This window comes from Trichomycterus rosablanca, chromosome 26 (genome assembly GCF_030014385.1).
Source record: "Trichomycterus rosablanca isolate fTriRos1 chromosome 26, fTriRos1.hap1, whole genome shotgun sequence".
Lineage (NCBI taxonomy): Eukaryota > Metazoa > Chordata > Actinopteri > Siluriformes > Trichomycteridae > Trichomycterus > Trichomycterus rosablanca.
This window is the reverse complement of record NC_086013.1, coordinates 4,927,179-4,946,194: the sequence shown is the minus strand read 5'-3', so window position 1 is coordinate 4,946,194 and position 19,016 is coordinate 4,927,179. Positions and strand designations below refer to the sequence as shown.

Below are 19,016 nucleotides of genomic sequence, written 5' to 3'. Positions count from 1 at the left end.
AATGAACACCTGAATGATTCAGAGAAAGCTTGGGAGAATGTGATATGGTCAGATGAGACCAAAATTGAGCTCTTTGGCATCAACTCCACTCGCCGTGTTTGGAGGCAGAGAAATGCCCAGTGGGGATGGTGTTCATTGACAAGCTCCTCCCGTGTAATTCTGGACTGACCTCACCTTTCTCAGAATCATTCTTACCCCACGAGGTGAGATCTTGCATGGAGCTCCAGAGCGAGGGCGATTGACTGTGATCTTGTATTTCTTCCATTTTCGAATGATCGCGCCAACAGTGGTCTCTTTCTCACCAAGCGTCTTGCTGATGGTCTTGTAGCCCATTCCAGCCTTGTGCAGGTCTACAATCTTGTCCCTGATGTCCTTTGATAGCTCTTTGGTCTTGCCCATGGTGGTCGAGAGATTTGAACGGAAGAAACTGATTCTGTGACAGGAGTCTTTTATACAGGGACAGGACTAATTTGTGTGCCTTTTGTGCACATAACCGGTCTGTGGGGGTCAGAATTCTTGCTGGTTGGTAGGGGATCAAATACTTATTTCCCTTAATTAAATACAAATTAATTTATAACTTTTGTTTAATGTTTTTTTTTCTGGATTTTTTGGTGATATTCTGTCTCTCTCTGTTAAAATAAACCTTCCATAAAAATTATAGACTGTTCAAGTCTTTGTAAGGGGGTAAACTTACAAAATCAGCAGGGGATCAAATAATTATTTTCCTCACTGTATATATATATATATATATATATATATATATATATATATATACATATATATATATATATATATATATATATATACATATATATTATATATATGCTAAATTGCTTTGTAGCTCAAAATATGCAGTGTTTTAAACATTGAACATTTTCCCTGACGTCACTAACCCCCTCTCCCAGCGCAACCTCTGGATCAGTTCAAGCTCATCCCAAACACAATCATTCCCACATAATCTGTCACTCCTGAGCCGAGCGCACGACCCCTGCGCTGTCCTGGTAATTCCTCGCCTCTCCAGACCCACTTCCTTCCTGCCAGCTGCCGGCATACTAGTCCTCTCCTGCCCCGAGCTATTATTAGAGCAACAATGATCTTAGAATACTGTGTACAACAATGTCTCTTAAATCAACCCTGAATGGCAAGATTTGGAGAACAATACCTGAAGACGAATAGGAAGGGAAATAAAAATGATGCAGCGTTTTTACTGAAATTTAGGGCAACACCTAAATAGGGCATTGAAGACAACAGAGAGTACGATGAATACAGTGTGTATAGTTAAAACGACCTTGTTCTTGGAAGTGTACAATGCCAGCGCACACTGTAATGAAGTAAAATCAAGGGTGTCCAAACTTCTCTTGTTGGGGGCCAGATAGAGAAAATATCAATTAATCAATCTAATATCATCAAGCACCATGACCAACAGAAGGAACCAATAGAAGAATCAAAGAAACCATAGGAAGGAACTGAAGAAAGAGACCAACCATAGGAAGGAACCAACATAAGGGAAGAAAGGAACTAACCAAAGGACAGGGACCAACAGAAGGAACCAACAGAAGAACCAAAGGTACCAATGGAAGGAACCAAAGAAACTAAAGAAAGAAACCAACCATAGGAAGGAACCAACGTAAGGGAAGAAAGGAACTAATTAAAGGAAAGGGACAAACAGAAGGAACCAACAGAAGAACCAAAGGTACCAATAGAAGAAACTGAAGAAAGAGACCAACCATAGAAAGGAACCAACGTAAGGGAAGAAAGGAACTAACCAAAGGACAGGGACCAACAGAAGGAACCAACAGAAGAACCAAAGGTACCAATGGAAGGAACCAAAGAAACTGAAGAAAGAGACCAACCATAGGAAGGAACCAACGTAAGGGAAGAAAGGAACTAACCAAAGGACAGGGACCAACAGAAGGAACCAACAGAAGAACCAAAGGTACCAATGGAATGAACCAAAGAAACTGAGGAAAGAAACCAACGATAGGAAGGAACCAACAAAAGGGAAGAAAGGAACTAACCAAAGGAATGGGACCAACAGAAGGAACCAACAGAAGAACCAAAGGTACCAATGGAATGAACCAAAGAAACTGAGGAAAGAAACCAACCATAGGAAGGAACCAACAAAAGGGAAAAAAGGAACTAACCAAAGGACAGGGACCAACAGAAGGAACCAACAGAAGAACCAAAGGTACCAATGGAAGGAACCAAAGAAACTGAAGAAAGAAACCAACTATAGGAACAATGAGACTGGGGATAAAGGGGATCGGTGCGTGACTCTCCATACGTGACATGGACCCACATATAAGTGGGGGCATTCAATGGTTGTGGCTCTCGGAAAATCAGTACTAAATACAGTAAAGTATTAGGCTGAAAAGGGAGCAAAGACGACACTAAGTTGGCAAGGTAACGGGCTATGTCTCAATACGCCCTCTATTTTCTACAGTGTGCTCAAAATAGTAGCCTTCCCATTGGTCGGAATTTCATTTAGTACATTATTTAGGATAGTATTTAGACACACAACAGCCTTCAACAGTTCCTACAACTTTATGTACACTATATAGCCAAAAGTATGTAGACACCACTCCAAGTGATTCGGATACCTGCATATTACTCAATTAATTAATTATAGAATTTTGTCAGTTATCAAGATGTGATAAATCATGTGATAAATAAACTTGTGTGTCTGTTTTAACCATAATTCCATTCACACGCTGTCACTTAGTCATTTTAATTACTTATTTACTTTGGCGCAGTGCCCCAGCCAGCAGTGCCAGGGTTTTGTATGGGTTTTTTTGCATACTCCAGTTTTCTTCCACCTCCAAAAAACATGAATAAATCTAATTGGCCGCTGTAAATTACCCCTATAAAGTAGGCATGTGTTACCCTGCAATGAATTAGTAATACCTTCAGGCTGTGTCCATTGTTTTAGTGTGGGACTGACCACATTGACCCTAAATTTATTGGAATAGTGTGCATTCTCTCAGTACCTAGTTTATAATTGTTAAAATAAATATTCATTATATAATTACAATAATAATGCAGCATTTACATTATGGCACTGTGTGAGAGGTTAAATCCTTCCATAATTGGTACTCCAAGATAGGGATAATAAGTTGGGAAGAAGTGGAGATAATAATTCAAGACTGAAGCTCTAGAGACTGAAGGAAGTAAGGAACGAACCAACCAACCAATGGAGGGAACTGAAGGAAAACACCTACATAAGAAACCAACGGATGAACCAAAGGTTTTGGAACCAGGGAAACAAAGGAACTGAGGAATGGAACCAACCAAATAAGAGGAAGGAACCAAAGGAACTGAAGGAATGGTTCAATGGATGGAACCAACAGAAGGATTTTAAGGGACTGAAGAAACTGAATGAAGGAACCAACTAAAGGAATCAAAAGAAAACAACTAACCAAGGACTGAAGAAAGATACAGGTGGAAAGAATCAACAGAAGGAATCAACAGAAGGAATCAACAGAAGGAACCAACAGAAGGAACCTAAGGAACAAACCAATAGAAGGGAACTGAGAAAGGGACCAACGAAAGGGAAGAAAGGAACTAACTGAAGGCAGGAACCAAAGGGACTGAAGGAAGGGATCAACAGAAGGAACCAACAGAAGAAACCAAAAGAACCAAAGGAAGGAATCAACGGAAGGAACCCATGGATGAACCAAAGGTACCAACAACGCGACTAAAGAAAAGAACCAACCAAAGAAAGAAACCCACAGAAGGTACCTAAAGAAGAAACCAATGAAAGTGAAGAAAGGAACTAACTGAAGAAGGAACCAAGGAAACTGAAGGAAAGGGATCAACTGATGTAACCAACAGAAGGAACCAAAGGAACTGAAGGAATGGATCAATGGAAGGAACCACCAGAAGGAACCAAAGGAATTGACGGAATTGATTACTGAAAGGAACCAACAGAAGGGACTGAAGGAACCAAATGAAGGAACTGACTAAAGGAACCAAAAGAACTGAAGCAACCAAAGGAACCAACAGAAGGAACCTAATGAAGAAACCAATGGAATGGAAGAAAGGAACTAACTAAAGGAAGGGATCAACTGAAGGATCCAACAGAAGGCACTGAAGGAACCAATGGAAGGAACCAACAGACGGAACCAAAAAAAGGATGGAACCAGTGGAAGGAACCAAAGGTAGGAACCAACAGAAGGAACAGGAGTCTCTTTTGGATCGGCAATAGGGGGCAACTCATCCAGCACCCATCTGACCTTTCATTTCTTAGACATGCCCAATGTCTGTTGAGTGCCCGGCCAGGCTGTTAGCATCATTGAACTCATAACCCTACGTCTGTGTGACTACATGGGATCCTAACAGTCCACCAAGCTTCCACAATAGGTAAAGTATCAGCCATAAAGAAGCATGCCTTCTGTCGTCACCTACCCCCCTCCCACACACACACACACACACACACACACACACACACACACACACACACACACACAGCCATCCACTGAGGGAAAAACTCTTACCTTCAACTTGTCCCAGATCCTACAAAGTCCAGCAGAACCATTCCAACTTCCCATAAACATCCAGAAGCAACACGTAGTAACCCAACATCCCTCCGTCTGGCTTGTTCCTCTATCACCCTCCCACACTTTCCATCTCAGACATTCCAAATCACAAGTAGCAAAAGTAGCAGAGCGAGTCCCGGACGTCGCAGAGCTCTGTGTGTATGTGTGTGTGTGTGTGTGTGTGTGTGTGTGTGTGTGTGTGTGTGTGGGTGGGTGTGTGTGTGTGGACTCCACTGCGGCGGGAGCACTCACTGCAAGTTCAGATCCACCCCCTGTTCAAGATCTAAGCCATGCAAACGAGAACAGGCAAAAAAAAGAGGTCTGGGTGTGTGTGTGGGTGTGTGTTGTGTGACGGTGTGTGTGTGACGGTGTGTGTGTGTGTGACGGTGTGTGTGATGTGTGAAGTTTTCTTCACTTAGTTTCCTGATTTTGCACATTTTTGTCTCACCCTTCAAAAGGGAAACAAAGAAAAATTCCTGTAAAGTTTCCACATGCTCTCTCTCTCGCCCTCTCTCTCTCTCTTGCCCTCTCTCTCTCTCTTGCCCTTTCTCTCTCTATCTCTCTCTCTCTTTCTCTCACTCTCACTTGCTCGCTCTTTTACCCTGTGTGTGTGTGTGTGTGTGTGTGTGTGTAGCCATGTGTAAACAGGTGGGGACAAAATATTGGAAACCAGACATAACATAGAAGCTTCTTTAGATGTGACTGTGACCACTATATGACTAAAAGTATGTGGACGCCTGGCCATATGGATTGTTTTCAGTCAGGAGATTTGCATATTTTCCCTGTACCTGTGTAAACACCCAGTAGGTGGACTGGCTGCACTAAATTGGCCACAGGGTACCCTGGATCCCGGCGTTACAGAGCTTGAGTGATTTACCACTGCTCGACCCGAGTGCTCATGTACCGTATATAGACACTCAAATCACAATTAAACAAATATATTTATATATATTTTATATCTATGAAAGGTACAATGGCTAGGATCCAACGTATTATTTTTTATTGTGTTGCTAAAGTCAATTTACTAAAATTCATCCATCCATTTTCATCCATCCATCCATCCATCCATCCAGCCATCCATTTATCCATCCATATAGCTAGTAATAGAGCCATCCATCTATTTATCCATCCATCCATCCATTTATCGTCCATCCATCCATCTATTTATCCATCCATCCATCTATTTATCCATCCATCCACCTATCCATCTATTTATTTATCCATCCATCCACCTATTTATACAGCCATCCATCTATATCTATTTATCCATCATCCATTTACCACATTTAGCAGATGCTTTTATCCAAAGCAACAGTATTCAGTCTAAGCAATTGAGGGTTAAGGGCCTTGCTCAAAGGTGGTGCCAACATCTATCTATCTATTTATCATCGGTGCATCCATCCATCCATTTATCTAGTGGTACTACAGTGTACCAATGCATTAATAACAACAAGCTTCAATGTATTCCATTCATCCATCCATCTACTTATCCATCCATCCATCTATTTATTTATCCATCCATTTATTTATCCATCCATCCATTTATTCATCCATCCATCAATATATCATCCATGCATCCATCCCTTTATATATATATATATATATATATATATATATATATATATATATATATATATATATATATATATATATATATATATATAATATATATATATATATATATATATATATATATACAGTGTATCACAAAAGTGAGTACACCCCTCACATTTCTGCAGATATTTAAGTATATCTTTTCATGGGACAACACTGACAAAATGACACTTTGACACAATGAAGAGTAGTCTGTGTGCAGCTTATATAACAGTGTAAATTTATTCTTCCCTCAAAATAACTCAATATACAGCCATTAATGTCTAAACCACCGGCAACAAAAGTGAGTACACCCCTTAGTGAAAGTTCCTGAAGTGTCAATATTTTGTGTGGCCACCATTATTTCCCAGAACTGCCTTAACTCTCCTGGGCATGGAGTTTACCAGAGCTTCACAGGTTGCCACTGGAATGCTTTTCCACTCCTCCATGACGACATCACGGAGCTGGCGGATATTCGAGACTTTGCGCTCCTCCACCTTCCGCTTGAGGATGCCCCAAAGATGTTCTATTGGGTTTAGGTCTGGAGACATGCTTGGCCAGTCCATCACCTTTACCCTCAGCCTCTTCAATAAAGCAGTGGTCGTCTTAGAGGTGTGTTTGGGGTCATTATCATGCTGGAACACTGCCCTGCGACCCAGTTTCCGGAGGGAGGGGATCATGCTCTGCTTCAGTATTTCACAGTACATATTGGAGTTCATGTGTCCCTCAATGAAATGTAACTCCCCAACACCTGCTGCACTCATGCAGCACCAGACCATGGCATTCCCACCATGCTTGACTGTAGGCATGACACACTTATCTTTGTACTCCTCACCTGATTGCCACCACACATGCTTGAGACCATCTGAACCAAACAAATTAATCTTGGTCTCATCAGACCATAGGACATGGTTCCAGTAATCCATGTCCTTTGTTGACATGTCTTCAGCAAACTGTTTGCGGGCTTTCTTGTGTAGAGACTTCAGAAGAGGCTTCCTTCTGGGGTGACAGCCATGCAGACCAATTTGATGTAGTGTGCGGCGTATGGTCTGAGCACTGACAGGCTGACCCCCCACCTTTTCAGTCTCTGCAGCAATGCTGACAGCACTCCTGCGCCTATCTTTCAAAGACAGCAGTTGGATGTGACGCTGAGCACGTGCACTCAGCTTCTTTGGACGACCAACGCGAGGTCTGTTCTGAGTGGACCCTGCTCTTTTAAAACGCTGGATGATCTTGGCCACTGTGCTGCAGCTCAGTTTCAGGGTGTTGGCAATCTTCTTGTAGCCTTGGCCATCTTCATGTAGCGCAACAATTCGTCTTTTAAGATCCTCAGAGAGTTCTTTGCCATGAGGTGCCATGTTGGAACTTTCAGTGACCAGTATGAGAGAGTGTGAGAGCTGTACTACTAAATTGAACACACCTGCTCCCTATGCACACCTGAGACCTAGTAACACTAACAAATCACATGACATTTTGGAGGGAAAATGACAAGCAGTGCTCAATTTGGACATTTAGGGGTGTAGTCTCTTAGGGGTGTACTCACTTTTGTTGCCGGTGGTTTAGACATTAATGGCTGTATATTGAGTTATTTTGAGGGAAGAATAAATTTACACTGTTATATAAGCTGCACACAGACTACTTTTCATTGTGTCAAAGTGTCATTTTGTCAGTGTTGTCCCATGAAAAGATTTACTTAAATATCTGCAGAAATGTGAGGGGTGTACTCACTTTTGTGATACACTGTATATATATATATATTTATATATATATATACATACAGTGGGGCCAAAAAGTATTTAGTCAGCCACTGATTGTGCAAGTTCTCCTACTTAGAAAGATGAGAGAGGTCTGTAATTTTCATCAGAGCTACACTTCAACTATGAGAGACAAAATGAGAAAAAAAAATCCAGGAAATCACATTGTAGGATTTTTAAAGAATTTATTTGTAAATTATGGTGGAAAATAAGTATTTGGTCAATAACAAAAGTTCAACTCAATACTTTGTAACATAACCTTTGTTGGCAATGACAGAGGTCAAACGTTTCCTGTAAGTCTTCACCAGGTTTGCACACACTGTAGCTGGTATTTTGGCCCATTCCTCCATGCAGATCTCCTCTAGAGCAGTGATGTTTTGGGGCTGTCGCTGGGCAACACGGACTCCACAAATTTTCTATGGGGTTGAGGTCTGGAGACTGGCTAGGCCACTCCAGGACCTTGAAATGCTTTTTACGGAGCCACTCCTTTGTTGCCCGAGTGGTGTGTTTGGGATCATTGTCATGCTGGAAGACCCAGCCACGTTCCATCTTCAATGCTCTCACTGATGGAAGGAGGTTTTGGCTTAAAATCTCACGATACATGGCCCCGTTCATTCTTCCCTTAACACGGATCAGTCGTCCTGTCCCCTTTGCAGAAAAACAGCCCCAAAGCATGATGTTTCCACCCCCATGCTTCACAGTAGGTATGGTGTTTACTCAGCATTCTTCTTCCTCCAAACACGACGAGTTGAGTTTTTACCCGAAAGTTCCATTTTGGTTTCATCTGACATGATACTCTCCCAATCCTCTTCTGGATCATCCATAAGCTCTCTGGCAAACTTCAGACGGGCCTGGACATGTACTGGCTTAAGCAGGGGGACACGCCTGGCACTGCAGGATTTGAGTCCCTCTCGGCGTAGTGTGTTACTGATGGTAGCCTTGTTACTTTGGTCCCAGCTCTCTGCAGGTCATTCATCAGGTCCCTCCGTGTAGTTCTGGGATATTTTGCTCACCGTTCTCATGATCATTTTGACCCCACGGGATCGAGGGAGATTATCAATGGTCTTGTATGTCTTCCAATTTCTTACAATTGCTCCCACAGTTGATTTATTCACACCAACCTGCTTGCCTATTGTAGATTCACTCTTCCCAGCCTGGTGCAGGTTTACAATTTTCTTCCTGGTGTCCTTCGACAGCTCTTTGGTCTTGGCCATGGTTGACTGTTTGAGGCTGTGGACAGGTGTCTTTTATACAGATAATGATGTCAAACAGGTGCCATTAATACAGGTAATGAGTGGAGGACAGAAGAGCTTCTTAAAGAAGAAGTTACAGGTCTGTGAGAGCCAGAAATCTTGCTTGTTTGTTATTGACCAAATACTTATTTTCCACCATAATTTACAAATAAATTCTTTAAAAATCCTACAATGTGATTTCCTGGATTTTTTTTTCTCATTTTGTCTCTCATAGTTGAAGTGTACCTATGATGAAAATTACAGACCTCTTTCATCTTTCTAAGTAGGAGAACTTGCACAATCAGTGGCTGACTAAATACTTTTTGGCCCCACTGTATATATAATCATCCATCCATCTATTTATTCATTCATCCATTTATTCATCTATGTATCCATCTATTTATCATTCATCCATCTATTTATCCATATATCTATCATCCATCCATCTATTTATCCATATATCTATCATCCATCCATCTATTTATCCATTCATCTATCCATCATCCATTTATAATCCATCCATCTATTTATCCATATATCTATCATCCATCCATCCATCTATTTATCATCCATCCATCCATCCATCCATCCATCCATCTATCTATTTATCAACCTAGCAGTGGTGGTTTAAACCAGCAGCCTTCTGCTTACTAGTCCAGCACCTTAACCACTTGGCTACAACTGCCATATATTTATCCATCCACCCATATATTCATTTATCCAACCATTTATCCATCCATGCATCCATCATCTATTTATTTATCCATCTTTCATTTATCTATTCATCTAGTGTAACTACAATGTACCAATGCATAGATAGCAAGTAGTTTTAATGTATTATTCATCCATCCATCTACTTATCCATCCATCTATTCATTTATCCATCCATCCATCCATTTATTCATTTATCCATCCATCTATTAATCCATCTATTCATCCATCTGTTCATCCATTTATCTAGTGTTACATCACTGCACCAATGCATTAATAGCAAGAGGCTTCTATGTAGTATGTGAGTTTCTCAATTAATACAAATTTAATTAATATTGTTCTAACAAAAGAACTAGAATAAAGAATAAACATGTTCCATCATTTATGAATCGCTAAATTATCATCAATAAATGTTTTAATAAAGGGAAAAAAATCAGCAGAGCTATTATATTATATATGACTGAGACCTAGACCTTTGGTTCATGCACTAAGAAAATATACACTATATGGCCAAACATATGTGGACATCCCTTCAAAATGATTCAGTCCAGGTGTTCCAGTGGCCAGGACAGAGCCCCAACCTTAACCCTACTAAACACTACAGAGATGAATTGGAAGGGTCAGGGTCTGAGTTTGCAAATTGCTTTCTAGCAAGCTTTGTTTTTGACTAAATGGTCACAAATTCCTACACACGTCCAGAAACGTGTAGGCTATTATAGTTTGGAATGGTACGTCCAATCAGCTTATGATTTCCCCCCATGTCCAACTCCTGTCTACACTTTTGTGCCCGGACATGCACACACACACACACACACACACCCTTACCCCCGCTCCCTTCTGCATGAAGTGAAGAATGGAGAAAGGGGGGTGTTCTTGTTCTTTAACACCCTGAATGCAGAGGTGGAGTCAGAAGCCAGAAGAGTGGAATTCCAGACAAAGAGCTGACCAATCAGCGTGAGCGAGGGAAGCCACCAAGCTCAAATTCACAACCCAGTATAGCTAACCGTACACATTTCAGTTCTCCCAGTCAACGCTTGATAGTGTCATATTTCCCCAGTGTTTCTGACCAGCGAGAACAGGGCATTTCTCCATGAAAACCACATAAGTATACATTCATTCCTCCCTGCTGTCAGTCCTCTGATTTAGCACCTGTTCCTACTGGTATGTCTTGCTGCTATCAAGTTTCGAAGGACACAAAAGCAGACGAGACACTTTATCCTCTCGTAGGTGATCGTCCCACCTTACTGTGAATCTTCTGTTCTGTATCTAATACTCAGTGGTGGTTTGTTGGCTGGGAGAAATCTATCAGTGCAGACTGGACAAGCAGGTTCAAAGGTTACTAGCCTGTGACCTTTGAAAGTAGCACCAGGTTACTCACAAATTAAAGAGGAAAACAAGTCCGTACGTGTGTGTGTGTGTGTGTGTGTGTGTGTTTAAAAGCTTGTTTGTTGTGCTTGTTGGCTGGTTTTCTTGTCTCAGACTAGAAGATGTGACCCATGTTTCATGGAGTGACCCATGTCCAAAAGTATGTTAACACTTGACCACTTGGACAATTTGTAAAGTTATGCACTTATGCTGGCTCATAATCAGAGTTCTGGATCATCACAAAGTGTATAATTGGTTTCTGAGATTGTATTTACAGATCATATCTAGAAGGTTGCTTGGTGGTTGATGTGGTATCTCAGGTGATTGCTAGGGTGTTTCCGGTATACCATGTGGTAGGCGAGGGCTTGCTTAAGTGATTGTAACGTGGTCGTTATGGTATAATAGGTGGGAATTAGGGTGTTACTACTACTAAATTGTAATTATGGTGTTTCAGATGGTTGCTATGGTGTTTGGGACAGTATGGAAAATGCAAATAAAATAAATAAAATGCAGTGTTCCGTACATTTACTTTGACTTTTATTTGATTGCAGACAGTTTGAACCTGAGATATTTTATGTTTTTTCTGCTCACCTTCATTTCATTTGTTAATGTACTTCCATTTCTGCATTTCAGGCCTGCAACACATTCCAAAAAAAAGTTGGGACAGGGGCAATTTAGGGCTAGTAATGAGGTGAAAAAACGAAATAATCCAGGAAAGGCTGAGTCTTTGATGAGCAAAGATGATCAGATGATCTCCAGTTTGTCAACAAATGTGTACCTCAATGTACCTCAAAGAAAGATTGGAAGGGATTTGCATATTTCTCCCTCTACAGTGCATAATATCATTAAACCATTCAAGGAATCAGGAGAAATTTCAGTGCATATAGGCCAAGGGCGCAAGCTTAACCTGAACACCCGTGATCTTCCATCCCTCAGACGGCACTGCATCAAGAACCGCCACTCAACAATAGCTGATATAACCACATGGGTGAGGGATTACTGGCCTCCCTGCAGTCCTGACCTGTCCCCAATAGAGAACGTGTGGAGAATTTTTAAACGACGACCCCATACTGTTGCACATCTTGTCGTGTTTGCAGGAAGAATGAGACAAAATACAAGCTGAAACACTAAATCACTTGGTCTCCTCAGTGCCAAAACTTCTTTTAAGTGTGGTGAAAAGGAATGGCAACATTACAAAGTGGTAAATGCTTTACTGTCCCAACTTTTTTTGGAATGTTTTGCAGGCCTGAAATGCAGGAATGGATGTTTATTAATAAATGAAATAAAGTTGAGCAGATGAAATATCTCAGGTTCATCCTGTCTGCAATGAAATAAAAGCCAAAGTAAATGTAAGAAACTGTGTTTTTTATTATTGGCATTTTTCATGCTGTCCCAACTTTTTCTGATTTGGGGTTGTAAGTTTATATGTTACTTATAGCTGGTAGCTTGAATTTTCCTAAATTGTAATTATGGTATTCTGCTATGATGTTTCTAAGTATGTGCTAAAGTACTTCATAGATTACTATGATTCTTCAGGTGGTTGCTTAGATATCAAAGGTTGTTTCTAGGTTGTTGCTAGCTGGCACATTTAAAACTGCAAAGGAATAGAGTTGTCCACATACTTTCGGCCATATAGCGTACGTTCAACCCTTCTTCTCTGGTGCTGTAAGCGGCCAGTCATGGTCCAGGCGCTTTTATGAGGGCGAGTTAAAACCCTGAAGAAGGTCAGCAGCTGTAGCTGTAAACACAAACACATGGCCCACGGGAGGTCCACAACGTGCCAGCCTGGAAAAGGGCAGCCGCCTTCGCAGTGGCATTTTCAACAGGATGCAGTCGCGTGTCAGATCGACAAGAGTGCTGCGGTGCTCCAGAAAGTGGCACAGCCATGGCATATGGACTTACTTCTGAGTACACCTATCTTCTCCGGGCATTCTTTGTGGGTATACAGTTACTGACTGTAGCACATACGTCGCCACAAACAATTATGGTGATTCATGTCTCCGTTCAGTGTCTGTCTGTGTCTGGGAGTCCTCCAGGTACTTTAATTTCCTCCCACCTTCCCAACCCATGCTGGCACTGCCACTTCTGGAGCACTGCAGCACTCCTGTTGATTTGAGATGCGACTGCATCCTGTTGAAAATGCCACTGCGAAGGAGGCTGGCCTTTCCCCCACCCTGGCCCAGGAGTACTCCCCCAGTTACTCGTGTGCCATCGCCACTCAGGCTATGCTCTCCACCAATCATCCACCAATCGTCCAGACAGCAGAGGTCCAATTTGCAGCATCTATCAGAAACCCCAACAACATCCTCCCTGCCTTAGGCCTTGCCATTTGTGCCTGTTTGATGCCCGTCGTCAATGACCTTTACTGAAATGTACCTGACCACAGTCTCAAACTGTCTATGGCTGTAACCAAATAGAACTACACTCGCTACTGCAGGTAGTCTGCGACACTCCTTGGTCGCGACAGGGGTGGTGCAGGGGTAACTGCACAGTTCAGGGATCAATAAAGGTTGCAGAACCTAGCTTGCTATGCCAGTTATAAGCGGCAGAGGGAGTCAAGGAGACGCAGATGATTGACCAAGGAGACGCAGATGATTGTCAGTTACCTGTGCCTTGTAAGCATTAACTTGCTCCAGGTGGGAGTGTTTCTATACATCACGGTGTCTTCCCACAGATTTGCCAGCACCTTTGCAGGGAAACCTACTTTCTTTGAAACCGTGATACCGTGCTTGCTCTGGTCTGGTTTTCTGCTAGTGTGGCATGGCCAGCACACTTTCTGAGAATCATCCGGTGTTTCAGCATTTATCAGGCGTCGTGGATCCACCTGCAAATCCATGTTGCTTGGTGGGCTTTGGTGGGCTTGTGTATGTCAGGGGTGGTGCAGGGGTAACTGCACAGTTCAGTGATCAATAAAGGTTGCAGAACCTGGACCTGGTTGCAGAATCTTGCTTCATTTGCTATGCCAATTATGAGTGGCAGAGGGGGTCAAGGAGACGCAGATGATTGACTTGTCAGTTACCTTACGCCTTGTAACTCCTCGCTCCAGGTGGGAGTGTTTCTACACATCACGGTTTCTTCCCCACAGACTTGCCAGCTCCTCTGCAGGGAAACCTACTTTATTTGAAACCGTGATACCATGCTTGCTCTGGTTTGATTTTCTGCTAGTGTGGCATGGCCAGCACACTTTCTGAGACTCATCCCGTGTTACGGCATTTATCGGGCGTCATCGGGTGTTGGAACCACCCTGGATAAGCGAGCTGCCCCAGAGGAGGCTTGATAGCCCATTTTTTAAAGTGGATCTACCTGCAAATCCATGTTGCTTGGTGGGCTTTGGTGGACTTGTGTAATTCTGTTCCCAGCTTGATTTGAGAACCGTGTTGTCGCAGACGGACAGAGCAGCTTGTCATATTGTGAAAACCACTGCTTAGTTCTGCGCTATCCCTTTTCTATCCACTTGCTCTGTCGCAGACTGTGGCTGTTTGTGTCTTTCATGTGCTACTTGGTTTCCGTTTTTTTGGCCACCTGATTTATTAGTGTTTACCCCCTTGTTACTGGCTTCACCACACACTTCAGTAGCATGGCACGACCCGCCCCATTTCATATACATGTGGGCAATTTTAATACCAGATAATTGATGATTCAAGCGTGGCATCCTTTGTTCCTGGCACTTGTGGCAGACGTTTACTAAGAGTAGCAGGGCAGGGACTGGGTATGAGCCGGAGGAGCCGTGCTGCAGGGTGTTATTTGGGTTTATTCTGGGATATTCCGAGGTCTGGCACACATATAACACAGATGTTGGATGTGACCACTGCTGCAGAGTGGTTTGGAAATGCCAGTGCGGTGCCTTAGCCTGTACTTTACTTCGCATTTAGGATCTTGATCTTCTGTCCTGGCTCTCCATGCACTGTGGTGCCATCAGGCCGAATTCTCACAGCCCCGTTCTCAGAACGAGGTGTTTCAGCCCTCCCTAAAATATTTCAGACATTGCCTCATCTTAGAAAGTGCATTCCTACTGAAGATCACACATCCCCTATTCTGTTCAACTTGGCAACACGGCGCAGAGAGAATGAGACAATTTGGAATCCAGTCAGGATATTTACAAAACAACCAGAGCACAGATGTGTCATGGGAAAAACAGAACCAGAACCAGAGGTATCATCCGGAATTTTCTAGCTCTAGTTCTCACACTTCAGCTTTCACAGATTTGCTCGGTGACCTACAAAACCCAAAACCACAGGAGAAGGGTGCAGAAATACACAATACGTGAATGTCTAGACAGACTAGCACTTTACCACCAGCTCCTGGGATCATTAAGGAACCTCTGAATATGCTTAAACCATAAATACAACCCCAAATCAGAAAAAGTTGGGACAGTATGGAAAATGCCAATAATGTCTGCTTAACTTCAGTTCATTTGGTAATATACATCCATTCCTGCATTTCAGGCCTGCAACGCATTCCAAAAAAAGATTGGACGGGGGCAAGAATGCAAGCTTAAGCTGAGCGCCCATGATCTTCCATCGCTCAGACGGCACTGCATCAAGGACCACAACTCAACAATAGCTCATATAACCACATGGGTGAGGGATTACTTTGGCAAACCTTTGTAGAGCACTACAGTACAGAGTTACATGCACAAATGCCACTTAAAACTTTACTGTGCAAAAAAAGAAGCCCTATGTTAACCATTTCTAGAAGCGGCGTCGACTTCTCTGGGCTCGGAGGCATCTAGGATGGACCATCACACAGTGGAAACGTGTTTTGTGGTCAGATGCATCAGCATTCCAGGTCATTCCAGGACCAAGTCCAAAAGCCAGGGTCTGTCATGGTATGAGGTTGTGTCAGTGCCCTTGGCAAGGGTAATTTACACTTCTGTGGTGGCAGCATTAATGCAGAAAAGTACATTGAGATCTTAGAGCAACATGTGCTGCCTTCAAGACGTCATCTTTTCCAGGGACGTCCATGCATTTTACAACAAGACAATGCAAAACCAACCAGAGGGTACGAGTACTGGACTGGCTTGCCTGCAGTCCTGACCTGTCCCCAATGGAGAACGTGTAGAGTATTTTGAAACAACGACGACCCCGTACTGTTGCACATCTTAAGACGTGTTTGCAGGAAGAATGAGACAAAACGTCTTTGAAGTGCGGTGAAAAGGAACGGCAACATTACAAAGTGGTAAATGCTTTGTCCCAACTTTTTTTGGAATGTGTTGCAGGTCTGAAATGCAGTAATGGATGTTTATTAATAAGTGAACATGAAATATCTCGGGTTCATCCTGTCTGCAATCAAATCAAGTAAATGTAAGGAACACTGCATTTTTATTTTATTTGCATTTTCTATACTGTCCTAACTTTTTCTGATTTGGGGTTGTATAAATATGCAATTTTTTAGTAAAAATAGACCTTCTTTACATAGTTACATCAGCATTAATCTATCTGCTTGAACATACAGTATATGCTCCATACCTTCTACTCAGCTCTAATAGCAGGGCTGTTAGCTCAATGCTAATAAACAATCTTCAAGCAGCTTCATTCACAACAGATCCATTCATTTAGAATGATTTTCTTTTCTTGAACATAAAAACCACACAAAAATTTATGCTAAATTCACATTTCTATAGAAAGATTTGATCTCTGACAGTGTGTGTCATGTTTAGATATAGCGTTTGTCCAATTAGCCAGGTTAGCACGCTGTCAAGCTATCTGCTAGTAAGTTTGCTGACATTCTTGTGGAAAAAAGTAACTTTGACTTCAGTTTCAGACTCTACAAAATATATATATATATAAAGACAGATTATATAATTATATTGCCAAAAATATGTGGACACCCTAGTTATTGAGTTTATTGAGCCAATTCTATAGCTATCAGGTATATTAGGTCAATTCTTTTAACTTGAGGTCCATAAAGGCTTGACAAGCTTGTACCCTTTGAGCCACAAAACTAATTTGACTTGTTCCCCCCCAGGACTGGCTGTTCTTTGTACTGGCACCCTGGTGGTGAAATTAACTTCAGCTGGAAGTCCAAACAGCTGGGTCTCTTAATGTCATTAAACAATAACAAAGGGTACCAAAGTACCAACAGCTAGACCCAGAAGTAAAAAGTATTTTATTTTATTAAGACTTTAGCATCATGTTTTACACACTTTGGTTACATTCATGACAGGACAGGTAGTTACTGGTAGTCATGGTTGGAGTGTGGAGGACTGTGGGTGGTACAGAATCTGGCAAGTGCCCTTAGAAGGAGGAATACCACACAGAAAGGACACAATCAAACCCAGGACCTTCTTGCTGTGAGGCGACAGTGCTACCTACCGAGCTGTACGGGATTTCACTAGTTGCCCTCATTCACTGTAAGTGAATTATTGAAACGTGTACCAGAGATGGGGACTCGCACGTACACCGATCAGCCATAACATTAAAACCACCTCCTTGTTTCAGCTCCACTTACCATATAGAAGCACTTTGTAGTTCTACAATTACTAACTGTAGTCCATCTGTTTCTCTGCATGCTTTGTTACTTCCCTTTTATGCTGTTCTTCAATGGTCAGGACCCACACAGGACCACCACAGAGCAGGTATTATTTAGGTGGTGGATCATTCTCAGCACTGCAGTGACACTGACATGGTGGTGGTGTGTTGGTATGAGTAGATCAGACAAAGCAGCGCTGCTGGAGTTTTTAAACACCTCACTGTCACTGCTGGACTGAGAATAGTCCACCAACCAAAAACATCCAGCCAACAGCAGCAATAGATGAGTGATCGTCTCTGACTTTACATCTGCAAGGTGAACCAACTAGGTAGGAGTGTCTAATAGAGTGGACAGTGAGTGGACATGGTATTAAAAAACTCCAGCAGCGCTGCTGAGTCTGATCCACTCATACCAGCACAACACACACTAACACACCACCACCATGTCAGTGTCACTGCAGTGCTGAGAATGATCCACCACCTAAATAATACCTGCTCTGTGGTGGTCAGGGTGTAAGCAGGTAAAAAAAGCATGTAAAGAAACAGATGGACTACAGTCAGTAATTGTAGAACTACAAAGTGCTTCTATATGGAAAGTGGAGCTGATAAACTGGACAGTGAGTGTAGAAACAAGGAGGTGGTTTTAATGTTATGGCTAATCGGTGTAGTTATCAATGCTTTTGAGTTAAGGCTACGTCAAGCTACAAACCTCCAAATTTCCATCCTGAAGAACCAACCACCAGCAAGCAAACATTCATCGGCATGTAAACACTAAACTTTTCCACAGTTTCAGGCGAGATGACGATATCCCGTGTGTACTGCTCCATAGTAACACTCTTCTGGCAACCGGCCATCTCCAGACCACCGACACTGAGACTGAATTAAACATAGCATCCACACAAAAGGGTTCGTTTCCCTCCCTTGATCTTTTCACGAGCACTTACCAGATTGACCCTCATGTCCGGGACCCGAGTCCAACTCCATACGGATGAAAGCCGACTCCTGTCCGGCTACCGCCAAGGAGGAACGGAGGAACGAGGAACGAAGGGATTCTTCTGTCCCGAGCCGCTGCGTTTCCAAACCGTTGGTCTACATCCACATGTGTACGGCTCCACGGAACCAGAATGAAGCAGAGACAGAGAGGAAGCGTGAAAGAGACAGACGAGTGGGAGAGAAAGAGGGGGTGGGCAAAGTGGCATGCATACAGACCTCTGTTTCTACCAAGTTTCTTGTTCTCTTGCTCTACTTTGGTTCTCACTTGAGTCTTAAAGACACAGATGTACTGCTTGTACTTGACTCTTATATACTGGTTTTGGACCTTTTTAGATCAAATCAAGACCTCTAAGTACCAACTAT

At 42.5% G+C, this 19,016-nt stretch overlaps 1 protein-coding gene across 1 annotated transcript in view; it reads right to left on the bottom strand.

The window, feature by feature from the left end:
- Positions 1-18,650, bottom strand: part of dab2ipb (DAB2 interacting protein b) — a 126,581-nt gene extending 107,931 nt beyond the window's left edge. The window contains exon 1 of the mRNA XM_062988904.1: positions 18,605-18,650. Coding sequence (XP_062844974.1) covers positions 18,605-18,644 — 40 coding nt within the window. The 5' untranslated portion in view covers positions 18,645-18,650. The remainder of the gene's footprint in view (positions 1-18,604) is intronic.
- Positions 18,651-19,016: the final 366 nt, after the last annotated feature.